The sequence below is a fragment of the Triticum dicoccoides genome, chromosome 2A, assembly GCF_002162155.2.
Source record: "Triticum dicoccoides isolate Atlit2015 ecotype Zavitan chromosome 2A, WEW_v2.0, whole genome shotgun sequence".
In the NCBI taxonomy this organism is placed as follows: domain Eukaryota; kingdom Viridiplantae; phylum Streptophyta; class Magnoliopsida; order Poales; family Poaceae; genus Triticum; species Triticum dicoccoides.
Genome location: NC_041382.1, coordinates 353,892,489 through 353,906,395, shown reverse-complemented (window position 1 = coordinate 353,906,395; position 13,907 = coordinate 353,892,489). Strand labels below are relative to the sequence as shown.

The 13,907-nt window shown below is 50.8% G+C and overlaps 1 protein-coding gene across 1 annotated transcript; it reads left to right on the top strand.

Annotated features, from left to right (window-relative positions):
• The first annotated feature begins 7,231 nt into the window (after positions 1-7,231).
• Positions 7,232-11,099, top strand: LOC119354572 (serine/threonine-protein kinase SRPK-like). Its single transcript, XM_037621287.1, has 4 exons — positions 7,232-7,690; positions 8,351-9,130; positions 9,666-9,713; positions 9,794-11,099. The coding sequence occupies exons 1-4, from the start codon at positions 7,490-7,492 to the stop codon at positions 10,847-10,849; spliced, it is 2,085 nt and encodes a 694-aa protein (XP_037477184.1). The 5' UTR covers positions 7,232-7,489; the 3' UTR covers positions 10,850-11,099.
• The last annotated feature ends 2,808 nt before the right edge of the window (positions 11,100-13,907 follow it).

The following is a 13,907-nucleotide window of genomic DNA, read 5'->3' as shown; positions in this document are numbered from 1 at the left end:
TGCAAACCTCTCCTCAGAGTTGCACCACAAGTACAATGTGCGCTCCATCCCTATCCGCAAGGACGACGAGGTGCAGGTCGATTGCAAACCTCTCCTCAGAGCTGCGCCACAAGTACAATGTGCGCTCCATCCCTATCCGCAAGGACGACGAGGTGCAGGTCGATTGCAAACTTCTCCTCAGAGCTGCGCCACAAGTACAATGATCGCTCCATCCCTATCCGCAAGGACGACGAGGTGCAGATCGACTGGGATATCTCCCTCAGAGTTGCATCTCAAAGAATATTCCGAGTGAAGAATAAGTTATGCTCGAAGGCGAATGCAAGCACATGCAGAAGATAAACTAAGATCGGATAAAATCTCAAAAGTTTCAGGATGAAGATAAAAGTACTCGGGCGTTTGGCCCGAAGGAGTTTAACGGTTACAAAAACCACTCGGCATTCCGAGGCAAATTTAAAGCAAGTTCAAGTATCAAGTTTGTTCACTCGGCAGGAGGAGGACTCGCAGGCTCGACGAACTCGTCCAAATCAATCCCGTCAGCGATCCGAGTGGCAACAACAATGAAAGTCTCCATGAAGGACTAGAAGTCGTGCCTTTTTGTGTTGGCGACCTTGATCGCCGCCAGCTTCTCTTCTCGAGCCTCTTTGTAGTGGACCCTGACCAGTGACAAAGCCACGTCAGCACTGCATCGGGCAGAGGACTTCTTCCATTCCTGCACTCGACCGGGGACCTCATTGAGCCGAGTCATTAGAGACTCGAGATCATTCTGAAGAGTTTCCCTTGGCCAGAGCAATGAGTCGATGCGTGAAACGGCCACCTTCAGACGAGCAAGATAACATGTAACACTGGCGACGCGGGATTCCAGTCGAAGCACATTCATGGCAGCCTCCTCGCCGACTGGAGAAAGCATAGGGTCCAAGCCCGTCTCGATCCGTCCAGTCTCTTCTTCAAAGTTTTGGCAGAATTCTGCAAAGTCAAGGAGTTAATGAGTCGACTGGTCGGGACTAACTTGCAAATAGTAAAACAGACGGGTAAAAAGAGGGTACCTTCGAGCATAAGAAAGAGTTTCTTGGCGAGAGCTTTCAGATAAGCCTCCAAATCGTTCCTCCTACGAGTCATGCTTTCCAGCAGGTCGTTCAGAGCCACTTTATCTTTTTCAGACGAGTCGCTTCTCGATTGGATTCAGTGAGAGACGACTTCAACTTGTTGATTTCTTCCTCTAGCGCTCTGACCGAAGCCAGTTTTTGGTCAGCAAGGGCAGTCCTCTCCTGAGCCTCCTTCTATGCAGTTGCAAGGTCCAAGTCCTTCTTCTCCAGGGCCAGCCCCATTTTCTCTGCAAAATACACATTTAGATCAAATAGAAGAATGAAGAGATAACTTGAAGGATGGTCAAGATAAGCAGTCGACAGGTCGTTACCTTCCATACCAGCGACTTCATCTTGAGCCTTCTTTAAGTTCTGTTGAGCCAACTCCAGGTCAAGGTTGCTTTTCCTCAAATTCGACAAACTTGGAGATAAGCGTACAAGATTTCTATAGTGAGTGTAAGACATATCAATCGACAAGATCAAAGATTATTTACTTCCGAGTGAATAATACTTCAAGACTACTCAGACCCCAACCGACTGCCAGCAGTCGACTGCGGTCTCGAGGACTACACCCAGCGGGTGCACTTAGCGTGCCCCCACTGGTTCAGATTCCACTTGGCTGGTCCGCCCAGACCGAGTACAAAAAAGAAAGAAAGAAGTACTCAGACCCCAACTGGCTGCCAGCAGTCGACTGCGGTCTCGGGGACTACACCCAGTGGGTGCACTTAGCGTGCCCCCACTGGTTCGGATTCCACTCGGCTACCCAGACCGAGTGCAAAAAAGAAAGAAAGAAGTACTCAGACCCCAACCGACTGCAAGAAGTCGACTGCGGTCTCGGGGACTACACCTAGTGGGTGCACTTAGCGTGCCCCCACTGGTTCGGATTCCACTCGACCGGTCTGCCCAGGCCGAGTAAAAAAAAGATGACAAAGCACCCAATGGGTGTACAATCTCGAAGTGCAAGACAATGAAAGATTGCACGAAAGAAAATATTCGGGTAGCATATCCTAAAAGAACAAGTTCAGTCGAGAGTTAACTTACCTGGACATTGGCTCGAAGAGCCATGCTGGCATCATAAGCAGCCTGACTGCTTTCGTGCACCGCCTTCACCTGCTCCATCATTATGCCAGCCTGACGAATGGCCTCCGCAGCGGCGTCCGATTGGCTTTCTAGAACATGATGAGTGTCAAAGAAGGGGACGGACGGTCCAGACGCAGCGGCTTGTAGATCCGAGGCATGAAGTTGGATGGTTGAAACAAGCTCTGGTGCAGTCGGTGATGTGGGGCGCGCACTCGACACTGGGTCAGCAAAGGTTACAGAAATCTTACTCACATCTTCGAGCTGTTGAACTACCCGCTCCGCCGCCGGCTCCGACTGGGATGTCTTGCTAGCTATTGCCTTCTTCTTCTGGGCCTAAGCAGCATGTCCTCGTCATCATCCGGAAGCTCAATGACATTGGGAGGGGCTCAAAGAAATCAGCCGACCCTAGATGAGTCACCAGAATTTAATCGACCATACAATCGAGAACAAGATCACGAGAATTGTACCGGGGTTGGAGGTGACTACATCTTCCATGTCCTCATCTTCATACTGGCGAGTGGAAGTCCCGGAGGTGGCAGCTCTGCAAATTTCAATATTCAGTCGGTCACGTTTGTTACACCGAGTCAACCAAATAATCAGGTCAGATTATTACCCAGAGATAGTAGGAATGACCATTTTGATCTTGGGCAAAGCCTTCGGAGATTTGGACGACGCAGCCTTCGGTGGTTTCGGAGCTGGAGGAGGTGCAACTTTTGATTGCTTCGGCGTCTTCTCAGTCGACACTGGAGAGGACGTCCGAGGATGCTTTGAAGACTGCCCAGTCGGTGCGGTCACCGTGGCGTGGAGGCTTTCCGGGTCGTGAGCGTGCTTAGACCTTTTTTCTTTGCGAGGAGGTGAGTCGACCTCTTCCTCGTCACTCGGGTCGCCGCTCTCCTCACCATCCTCCTCGTCCGAGTGCCACTCGCCACTATCGCCTCCACTCACCTCGTCCTCCGAGTCCTGCTCCTGCTCTCCGTTGGGCATCGAATACATCTCAGTAAGAGCCTGAAAGATAACAAGCAAAGCAAAAAATAGCCAGTCGTCAACAGGCGGTTACATGATTAATCAAAAAAGTACCCGGCAATCCAGAATCAGACCTGGTCTGGCTGGCACGAATTGTCAAATGGAACGACCCTCCTGGACCCTCTGGGGTTATCCTTATTGCCCGTGATGCCTCTCAGCCACTTCTCCACCGTGCCCTCGTCGATCTCCTCCGGGTGGATCCGAGTGGAATCCTCAATGCCCGAGTACATCCACATTGGATGATCGCGAGCTTGGAGCGGTTGGATGCATCGTTTGAGGAATACCTCCAGCAGATCCATACCGGTCACGCCGCCCCGGACGAGCTGGACCACCCGCTCGACCAACACCTTCACCCGTGCTCTCTCCTCTGGGATCACTTTCAATGCGGAAGGCCTCTCGACCCGAGCCATGGAAAAGGCAGGGAGCTTGGTCGACTGACCTGGAGTCGGCTGGTCTTTACAATAAAACCAGGTTGATTGCCAACCCCGGACCGACTCGGGAAGGATCATGGCTGGAAAAGTGCTTTTGTTCCTCATCTGAATCCCAAGACCCCCGCACATCTGAATCACATGTGTTTTCTCGTCACTCAGATTGGCCTTCTTGACCGACTGAGAACGACAAGTGAAAATGTGCTTGAAAAGACCCCAGTGTGGCCTACAACCTAAGAAGTTCTCGCAATTGGATACGTAGGTGGCAAGGTATACGATGGAGTTGGGATTGAAATGGTGAAGTTATACTCCAAAGAAGTTCAAGAATCCCCGGAAGAAAGGATGGGAGGCAGAGAAAATCCACGATCGACATGAGTTGCGAGGAGTACGCACTCACCATCTCGCGGACGCAGTCCAGTCTCGCCTTCCGGGAGCCGCGCCGATTCGTGGGGAATCAGCCCTCCCTCGACCAGATCATCGATGTCATCTTGGCTTATCGTAGACCGGATCCAGTCACCCTGGATCCAGCCGCGCGGCAGGTCGGATCTCGACGAGGATCCGCCCCGGATGGACCTCTTTCCCTTCGCCTTCACCGTCGCCTTCTTTGAACGCTCCAAGGCCACCATCTTCTCCTTCCCCATGGTCGCAGGCGAAGCTCGAACGGAGCAGCGGCACTGAGGGCGGAGGTGGAGATGGCGGAGAAAGCAGAAGAGAAAGGAAGAAAATGGAGGAACGTTGCGCATGAAATCCAATCTGGCACCTTATATGGGGCCGCTTCCGAGTGGCTGACTTGTGGGGTCAGACGAGCCAATCAAATCCCGCAATAGTTGCGGGCGAGGTACGTGGCGAAAAAGGCGACGCGGTGATCGAGGCGGCCTCGCCTCGTCCCATCCGATTACTGCGGACTCCTCCGTCTCGCGCGCTTCCCAAATACAAAATCCCATGATATTCGCGCACAGCAAGGCAACCTGTCAGGCGGGGGATCTTTTCCATAACGACACTCAGAGCATTGCAGCAAAAGTTCACTCGGCAGAAATCAAGAACAGATCAAGGCGACTGAGAAGAAGTTAAGATCATCATAATTGTTCGGTTGATCACAAATAAGACGCTCCCGAAGCATGGAAATTGAATCGGAAGAATTCTCAACTCCTTCCCACTCAAGCCCCGAACCATTCAGGGGGCTAATGATGAAGCTATGTACCTAGGGTAGAGTCACAGGTTTGACCTAGACGCCCTCCCAAGGTCATCGCCCTAAAGCCAGAAGCATTCGAAGGGTATCATCATTCACTCGACTAAAGACATTCCACTCGGAAGAATAAATGATACTCGACTGTAACAGAAGCCACTCGACGTACAGAAGATCTAAAGCCACTCTGCACAAACAACGGTCGGGCGTTTACTCATAGACTTAATTATCATTTATATCACTTAATTGCTAGCGTTACCAGTAACGTTCCACTCTTAATATACATTGAACCCTGTGTAACGGAGGGGAGCCGGGGTCCTGGCGCACTCTATATAAGCCACCCCCTCCTCTGGGACAACGGTTCGCATCTTTTGTAGAACTCACACACACATACAATCCAGTCGACCGCCTCAGGGCACCGAGACGTAGGGCTGTTACTTCCTCCGCAAAGGGCCTGAACTCGTAAGCTCATGTGTACAACTACTCCATAGTTAGGATCTTGCCTCCTCATACCTCCCCCCCATTCTACTGTCAGTCTTAGATCCACGACAACTGGCGCTGGCGGACCCAGGCCGAACCCGGCGCGCTGGGGGGGGGGGGGCGCTGGGGCGATTGATTTTGGCGTGAACAAAAGCGGGTCCGCCGAGTCAGCGACCCCGCCTCGTCGTCCTCAACGCATCGGTTTCCCGTGGGGAATCAATACCAAGGCTGCCGCCGGTCAGCCTTTCATTGATTCCTCATGGGCGGCGCGGCGCGACGACGCGCCCCCTCCCGCCACACGTACACACGCCGCCGCCCCGGCCCTATATAAAGCAGCGCCTCCCTCGTCGGTGGCCGCACCCACCCGCAGCCCCCTCTCTCCCCGTGCACAGCCGTCGCCGACCTCTCTCCTCTTCCCTTCTTTCCCGTACACAGCCGCGACGATGGGCGAGAGGTTCCCCGGCAATGGGGCGGCGGCCAATGGCTTCGGCCGCCGCTCGCTCCACGAGTGGGAGGCCTACCTCCTGCACGAAGCGAACATCTCGGCGCCTCCAGACATGCACGTGCCGGGGCGGTGGAGGCTCAGCGCCGGGGGTGCCCCCGTCCCCCCGCTGCCCGACGTCACCACGCGCCCCGACCACTTCGCCGATGAGGTCGATCGCGTGTGGGCGTCGCTGCCGGAGAAGCAGCAGGCCCTCTCGGAGTACGCCGCCGACAACCACCAGGCATGGGCGGCGTACTTCGAACACCGGCAGGCGCAGTGGCTGGCCTCCACCAACAACGCGCCGGTCCTGCGGGGGACGAAGAACAGCGACGACCGCCGCCTATGGTGGGGCGCCCCCGGCCGCACGCTCAACGCCGTCCTCCAGCACCTCGAGGGCGGCAACGAGTCACCATTGACGTACCCTGCCGCCCCGGTCCCGTGCCGGAGCGGCGGCCAATGGATGCCGAGGAGGACGGCGTCCTCTTCTTCCTCCTCCCGCTCGTCCTCCCACTCCTCCGGGTCGCCGGCGTTGTTCAACGTCAAGGTCGAGCCCACGGAGACGCTGCTCGGCAGGCGCATCTGCAGCGCCGGCATCGTCATCAATGAGGACGGGTGCGCCTCCTCCTCGGCTCCTCCCCGCGTCGTCAACCCGAAGACGGAGCCGGAGCTCGCCGCCGTGAAGACGGAACCGGGGCTCAACAACGCGGCGACCTTGAAGTGGGCGCGCGAAGACTGGGTGCGGACGGAGCTGGAGTGCCAGTGCCGCGCCCTAGAGCAGATCGGCACTCGGCGCCATGGCCATGACGTGGGAGGCGTCGTCGTTCTCGACGACGACAGTGACGACGACGCGCCGCCACCGTTCCGCCAGGGCGACCCCGGGTAGGGGTCCAGCAGGGACGGCCGTGTCAAGGAGGAGAAGGACGACGAGGACAACGGCGGTGGCGGCGACGGCGTCGACTTCGCCGCGCTCAGCGTGTTCTTCGGTCTGTAGTTGCGCCTTTTTTCTTTTAAGTATTTAACTTTGCTATGTAAAAAAATATTTAAGTCGCCTAAGTAATGTCATGTTTGCCGAATTTTAACCGAATCTTTGTCCCTTTGACCAAATTTTAGTCGAATCTTTGTTTAGAAAACTTTAAATAAAGCGTCTGGGGGTGACCCTGGGGCCGGCTGGAAACCCGATCACCCTTAAGCCGACTTTAGCGCCGGTTCATCCCCATACGGCGATTTTACGAGCCCCTAGGGATCCAATGGCTGAAGATGCTATAATGCTCTTACTTGTTCAAAAAAGACATGTGTTTTGCAATATGATGTTTCAAAATCTGGAGAAAAAGGCGAAACACACCTCATTTTTCGAAAACAGACAACCTGAGAGCGAAATACTCTCCCGGCTGATCGACAAGCGATACATCAAAAATAGCAGGTGCGAAAACTCGTCGCGTCCTGCACGCCTCCGCGGCTTCGCTCCCTCTACCCCCTGAAAAAAGTAAAGAACGCAACACCCACCCCACCACCACCACCACCACCTCCCTCGCATCGATCGCCTCCGCGATTCCCAACCCAACCGAAGAGGAAACCACCCCAACCAATCAACCAACTTGGAGCCTCCCTGTTCTTCTAAAAAAAAATCAACCAACTTGCCAACGAACGAGCGACCACCGACGGCTCCTCGTCGCCGCCGGTGATCGAGGTGGGCCCCGCAGGCCGGATCTCGGGAGGAGGAGGAGCAATGTCGCGGGCGTCGCTGTCGCCGTCGTCGTCGGGCGACGAGGAGGACGACGACGACGAGGGGGTCGACGGGTACCGCAAGGGCGGATACCACGCCGTGCGCCCTGGGGACCAGTTCTCCGCCGGACGCTACGTCACCCAGCGCAAACTCGGGTGGGGCAACTTCTCCACCGTCTGGCTCGCCTTCGACGTCGCGTCCCAGGTCCGTCGGCCGCTTTCCCAACCTTGATTCCACCCTGTTCCGACCGAGATCCTATCTGATCCTTCCAGCCCCCGAACCGGAGATGATCGCGATCCAGTAGTATCCTCCGTCTAATGCACGCGTGGTCTAGATCTCGTCCTTTGTCGAATTAGAGGTGGGTGGGTGGGTTGTTAAAGTCGAAATCGATTGGATCATAAGGCGGCGGCTGCCGACTCACTGGTCAGCTCCTTGTTGCGGACGCGCGCCCCTGCGCGTGGTCCCCGGAAAGGGACCGATGGTGGCTGCGTGTACAGTAGTATATAGGTTTTCTATTTACTAGAGTGCGGTGCTGCTACTGGGGAAAACATCAACTTTTTGATGACTGAATGATTAGCCTGGGTGGTTTTACATGGCCCAGTTAAATAGCCAATTATGCCGTAGAAAATTACAGTTACTCTTTTAACAAATTAAAGGTCTTGGACAGTTCTTTTAATGTTGTGTATAATGCCATAATGGCATTTAGTCACAAATTATGTTGGTTAACATGAAATATGTTCATAATTGAGTTGTTATGGTTAGCTGCATCTCTCTTAGCATGACCTGAATTCTAAAACGTTACAATTTTATTGCTTCACTTGTGCATAGGATGTGCTGATCATGATAATGCTCCCCTATTTGTAGAAATTTGTTGCTCTTAAGATTCAGAAGAGTGCACCAGAGTTTGCTCAAGCTGCTCTTCATGAAATTGAGTTCCTCTCGGAGATCACTAAGAGAGATCCTTCAAACTGTAAATGCACCATCCAGTTGATAGATCACTTCAAGCATGCAGGGCCAAATGGGCAGCATATCTGCCTTGTCTTTGAATTCCTTGGAGACAGCTTACTTAAGCTAGTACAGTACAACCGCTACAAAGGCATTGGACTGGGTAGGGTGAAGGAAATATGCAGGTCCATTTTGGTAGGTCTTGATTACTTGCATGGAGAGCTTGCAATCATCCATTCAGATTTGAAACTTGAAAATGTCCTACTTGTTTCAACAATTGATCCCTCAAAGGATCCCATTCGCTCCGGACTTAAACCTAATCTTGAGAGGCCTGAGGGGAATCCTAATGGAGAAGCTGTTCTTAACCCGATTGATAAGAAACTGAAGATGAGAGCAAGGAGGGTGCTCGCAAAGCTTGCTGAGAAAAGAAAATCAGCTGCAGAATTTGCACGCTCAGAAAGAAGCTTGGATGGGATTGACATGACATGCAAGATTGTAGATTTTGGAAATGCTTGTTGGGCTGACAAGCAATTTACAGATTTTATTCAGACAAGGCAGTACCGGGCACCAGAGGTCATTCTTGGTGCAGGATACTCATTTCCTGTTGATATGTGGTCATTTGCTTGTATTGCGTTTGAGCTCGCAACGGGCGAAATGCTATTTACGCCCAAGGAAGGGCATGGGTACAGCGAAGATGAGGTATTTGTTACATTCTGCATTAACCTAACCCATGATGCTTTATGTTGTCTTTTGAATTGCCTTCAATCACGTGGCGCATTTGCAAGGTAGATTGAATTTGAGGAATGTGAAGAAACTACAATGTTGGCACATGATATCGTGTTGAAGAGTCAACTGACATGTTTATCCAAAGTATCGTTAATACAATGTACTCAGATTATATTGATATTCCAAACAGAGATGGAAGTCCTTTCAGATAACAAAAGGATGTTTGCTATGTTAACATGTACCTGCTAGAGTTTGTAGAGGGCTCCATTTCTAATTAGATAAGGAGATGAGACTAATGTACAGTTCTCGGAAATGTCACAGCATTATACTGTATTAGTTGGCATTTTTCTGTGGGCTTTGAAACACTTCCTAAAATAAAGTATATATACTTTGAATTTATTATATGATGTAGGAACTGGAAATAAATTTCCTGTCTGTACTAATATTTGTAGACGTTCCACTTCATATCTCATGCATTTTGTTAATGACTAAGCGTTCAATATTACAGGATCACTTGGCTTTAATGATGGAGGTCTTAGGAAAGATGCCTAGAAAGGTACATGTACTTTTATTCTGACTAAACGTTTTCGATACAATCAACAAACTCAGCAGTATATTTTTTTGCCACGAATTCAGATTGCTACGATGGGAACAAAATCGAAGGAGTATTTTGATCGCCATGGAGATCTGAAGCGGATAAGAAGACTGAAATTCTCGTCTATTGAACGTGTCCTAGTTGACAAATATAAAATTCCTCAATCAGATGCTCGGGAATTTGCTGAGTTTCTATGCCCTTTACTTGATTTTGCCCCAGAGAAGCGCCCGACAGCTGCACACTGTCTAAAGAATAAATGGCTTCAGCGTGATGATGGTAAGAATGTTACCAACATTGCTTCTAAGAGCAGTGATGTAACATGCAACTTCGGGAGCATGCCTGACAGTTGTGCCCAAAGAATTGATGCAAAGGGGAACACTAAAAGCAGTATCAACAGTAACACTGAGAATGCTGATGTGGTACGACCCACTGAAAGGATTTCCAACAGCAATGCCAAAAGCACTTGTGTAAATCCCAACACTGGAACAATCATGTATAAGGATGGAAACAACTCTGATGTAAAGCCCCACTCTGGTAGCATCATCACAAACAAAAATGCCAAAAGCTCCGATGAAAAGCCTTTCACTGGAAGCATCTCCAACAAAGATGACAAAACAGTTGATACAAAGCCCATCACTTGGAGCAGCACCAGCACTGACGACAAGAGCGTTGACACAAAGAGCAGCATTGGAAGCGTTACCAACAGAGATGCAAAGAGCATTGAAGGGAAGCGAAACATTCGAAGCGTTGTAAACAGTTATATGAAGAATTTTGATGCAAAGCGGAACACTGGAAGCATAGCCAATAGCGAAGTCAAGGACTTGGATGTTAAGCCCAGCAGTGGAGATATTGTCAGTGTTGATACCAACAGTACTAGTGCAAAGCCCAACACTGGAAGTGTTGAAAACAGTGATGTCACGGGTACTATTTTGATGGCGAACACAGGCCCTGCCAACAGCGGTGCCAAGTTACAGACTAACACTGACAGTGTTGATGAGGATGACACAGATTCGAAGCCCAATGTTGGACGTGTTGCGGCAAGCATACAGAGGCTGGAGAGCAGCATGAGTAAGGTACAAATCGGGAGATATCGATGAGAAAACCCATGACCAGTAACTTCTTCATCAAAGCTTGGACATGTTTATTGTGGAGAGGCATATTCTTTTTCGTTAGATTTGTATCATTGATTTGTTACGAGGTTAATAACTATGTATGGGGCCAACCTTGATCAAGACTGAGGACCTGGCAATCACCAGCTGGCACTTTATATATCTATATTCCTGCTAACTGTAAAAGTTTTATATTTGCCCACAGAAAACATTTGGAGAGGTTCATATTCCTTATATATACCCCTGGACAAATTGTATTAATGCTCACAGAATATTTGACATTCAAGGTACATAACATTTTTTTGGACGGCGGATAGATTGGCAAAGCGAGGATGGCCAAATTGTGATGTTTGCCCTCTCTGCAAGAGAGTGCAAGAGTGTGGGCCCCATCTCTTCTACAAGTGCCGCTACACCCGGCGCCTTTGGTCTCTGGTCATTGGGAAATTCCCCATGCTCGGGCTCGACACTTTCGCTTGGCCCTTGTTTGAAACCGTTCAACACTGGTGGGCAAGCACTTGCGTCGAAGGAATGCCAGATCGTCAAGCCAAGGCCTCCATCACCATGCTAGTCTCATGGACAATTTGGAACGAGCGGAACGCAAGAGTTTTTAAGCATAAGAGTGCCCCACCGCCAATCTTGCTTTCGTCCATCTCTACCGAGGCAAATCTTTGGGTCATCGCCGGAGCTAAGAAATTAGGGTCTTTTATCACACGCGAGTAATCCGCATGTGGTGTATTTCGGTGGCGTGTAACAAACTTTATTCTCTCTTATTTAATGGATGAGGCAAAGCTTTTGCCTCCGTTTCAAAAAAACATTCTTTTGGACTTTGACTGGGCATCTTACATTTTCCACTGGAATGTATGTAAATATGTGCTGTACAGACCAAGGATTTACGTTGGTAAATATGTTGGATACACAGGAAGTGAATACGATCTGTATAATCTGGCTGGCTGCACAACAGTAATTTATGTTAATAATCTGCCAAATGGATAAGAGTTCAACCTACTTGTAAGGATGATAGTCATCTATTTGTTTGGCGGAGGGTCTAGCTTGGTACGAAATGTTGATATGCCTTGTAAGGCATCTCTAGCAGACCCCTTTTAGTCGTGAGAACTGTCAAAATCCGGTGACTATACGGGTTTGGCCCCTTTTTTTGGACTAGACCAGAGCCCGTATAGTCGCTTGGCCCATAAATGATTTTATGGTGGCCGACAAACTGCCCTCCTCCACATGGTATATTTACAGGTTTGCTACGAGTATACAGGGCGAAACCCTATCCGCCCGCCTCCGGGATTCCCCAATCCCCCCCCTATTTCTTGCGCCGGTGAGCTAAATCCACCGCTCCCGCCCACTGATCTGCGACGATGTGGAGCTCTGGCTGGCGCGGTGGCGGTGAAGACCCGGAGCGCAAGCGTTGCATCATTGTCGACGCGGTGCGCAAGTGCTCGGCCAAACGCTACACCAACTACAGGCTCTCGGTGCCGGCGTCCCTCCTCCGTCGCGAGACGAAGGAGTATGACTGCCGCCATGCACGATGCTTCGACGCGGGGAGCTCTTCGGGGGTGCCACTGCTTTCGGGGCCCGACGAGCTTCCTCCACTCCGCGTCGTCAAGATCGAGCCGGGGGAGGAGCGCCCGCGCGGCCGTGGCGTCATTAGCCCGGAGGACTACCTCGTCGGGCCTGACGCGGACGCCTTTGACGCGGCGCTCGCCGAGCGCACTGCGCGCGAGCAGGAGGAGGAGGGCGCGTGTCGCTGGCGGGAGGAGGAGCTCAGTGACCTCTTCAAGCAGGCGCTCGCCGTTGCGCGCGAGTCCGACGCCAAACAGGCTGCATGGCGCCACGAGCAGGAGGAGCAAGACAAGAAGTACATCGATCGTGTCTCCTCTAACGACGAGTGAGCGCCACCGCCGCTGCAGCGTCGTCGCCGCACCCGGAGATTTTTCCTAGTATAGGGTAGGGCGACATCACAATGTAAAATAACTTTCAAAATGTAGCGATGATCAAACTATGAATATAGTATGTGTTCTTCATTTCGCCCCAGAATGCTTTCTTTCAAAATTTACGGTCTCAAATACAGGATCTGTTCGGCGGCAGCCGATTTCGCCCCTCAAACCTCTGATTTCTCGGTCCTTATCCATGATATAAGGGCCGCTGATTATAACATCCCAAATTTTCAATTTGGAATGTTATACATTAGGTCATCTTTGCATATCATATCTTATTGCATTTTGGCTTGGTCCTATAAATTCTACGCAACTCAAGGACCCACGAAGAGAGTTGGAGATTTCGTTATTTTCATATTTGAGTTTTCTCGAATTTTGAAAAGAGGATCGTTTGATTTTAATTATTTTCTCTTTGAATATTTATTTTATGAAAATAAAAGAGAGGGGATAAAATGACTTACTCAAAATAAAGAAATATTGGAGATTTAATATTTAAATCAAATTAGGTTTTTATTCGGAGTTTTATCGCTATTTTATTTGAATTAGGAAAAATATGCGTTTTTCAAAATTGCATTAGAGTCAAAAATAAATGTTCACCTTGTCCGGAAGATTTTTAGAGGACGGGAAAAATTTATTTCAAGATTTTTGGAGTTCGTTTAGTATTTCTTTTCTTTATTTTTGTGTGCGGATTTTTTTTTAAAAAGTCAACCGACCTACAGGTCGTGCCCGAGCCGGATTCCTTCGGCCGGTGGCTGTATAAGCCGCAGCCTGAGCCGCCCCGAGGCCCAAGTCGTCGCCACCAGCCCACCCCGCTGAAACCCTAGCCCGCGTCGCCCGAGCCGCCGCCGCCGCGTTCCGCCGTCGTCGCCCGCGCCGCCACCTGCCGTCGCCCCGCCGCCCGTCACCGCCCGACCCCATCACAGGAGCCGCTCGCCGCCGCCGCCGTTTCGCCGGACCTCGCCGGAGGTAGCCGCCGCCGCCCTCGGTTTTTTCAAACCCTAGATCCCTTTTTTTATTTTAGATCGGTTTTTTTCGGTTTATTTATTTAGCAAACGCCCGTTCGTTCGTTCGTTTTAACAAACGGTTTTCACCATTTAACCGCA

What these genes read in the sequence shown, in the direction of transcription:
- LOC119354572 (XM_037621287.1), top strand. Translation starts at nt 7,490, where the DNA reads ATGTCGCGGGCGTCGCTGTCGCCGTCGTCGTCGGGCGACGAGGAGGAC. An exon ending in CCTTCGACGTCGCGTCCCAG is followed by an intron (nt 7,691 to 8,350) that starts GTCCGTCGGCCG and finishes CCCTATTTGTAG; the next exon opens with AAATTTGTTGCTCTTAAGAT. An exon ending in ATGGGTACAGCGAAGATGAG is followed by an intron (nt 9,131 to 9,665) that starts GTATTTGTTACA and finishes TCAATATTACAG; the next exon opens with GATCACTTGGCTTTAATGAT.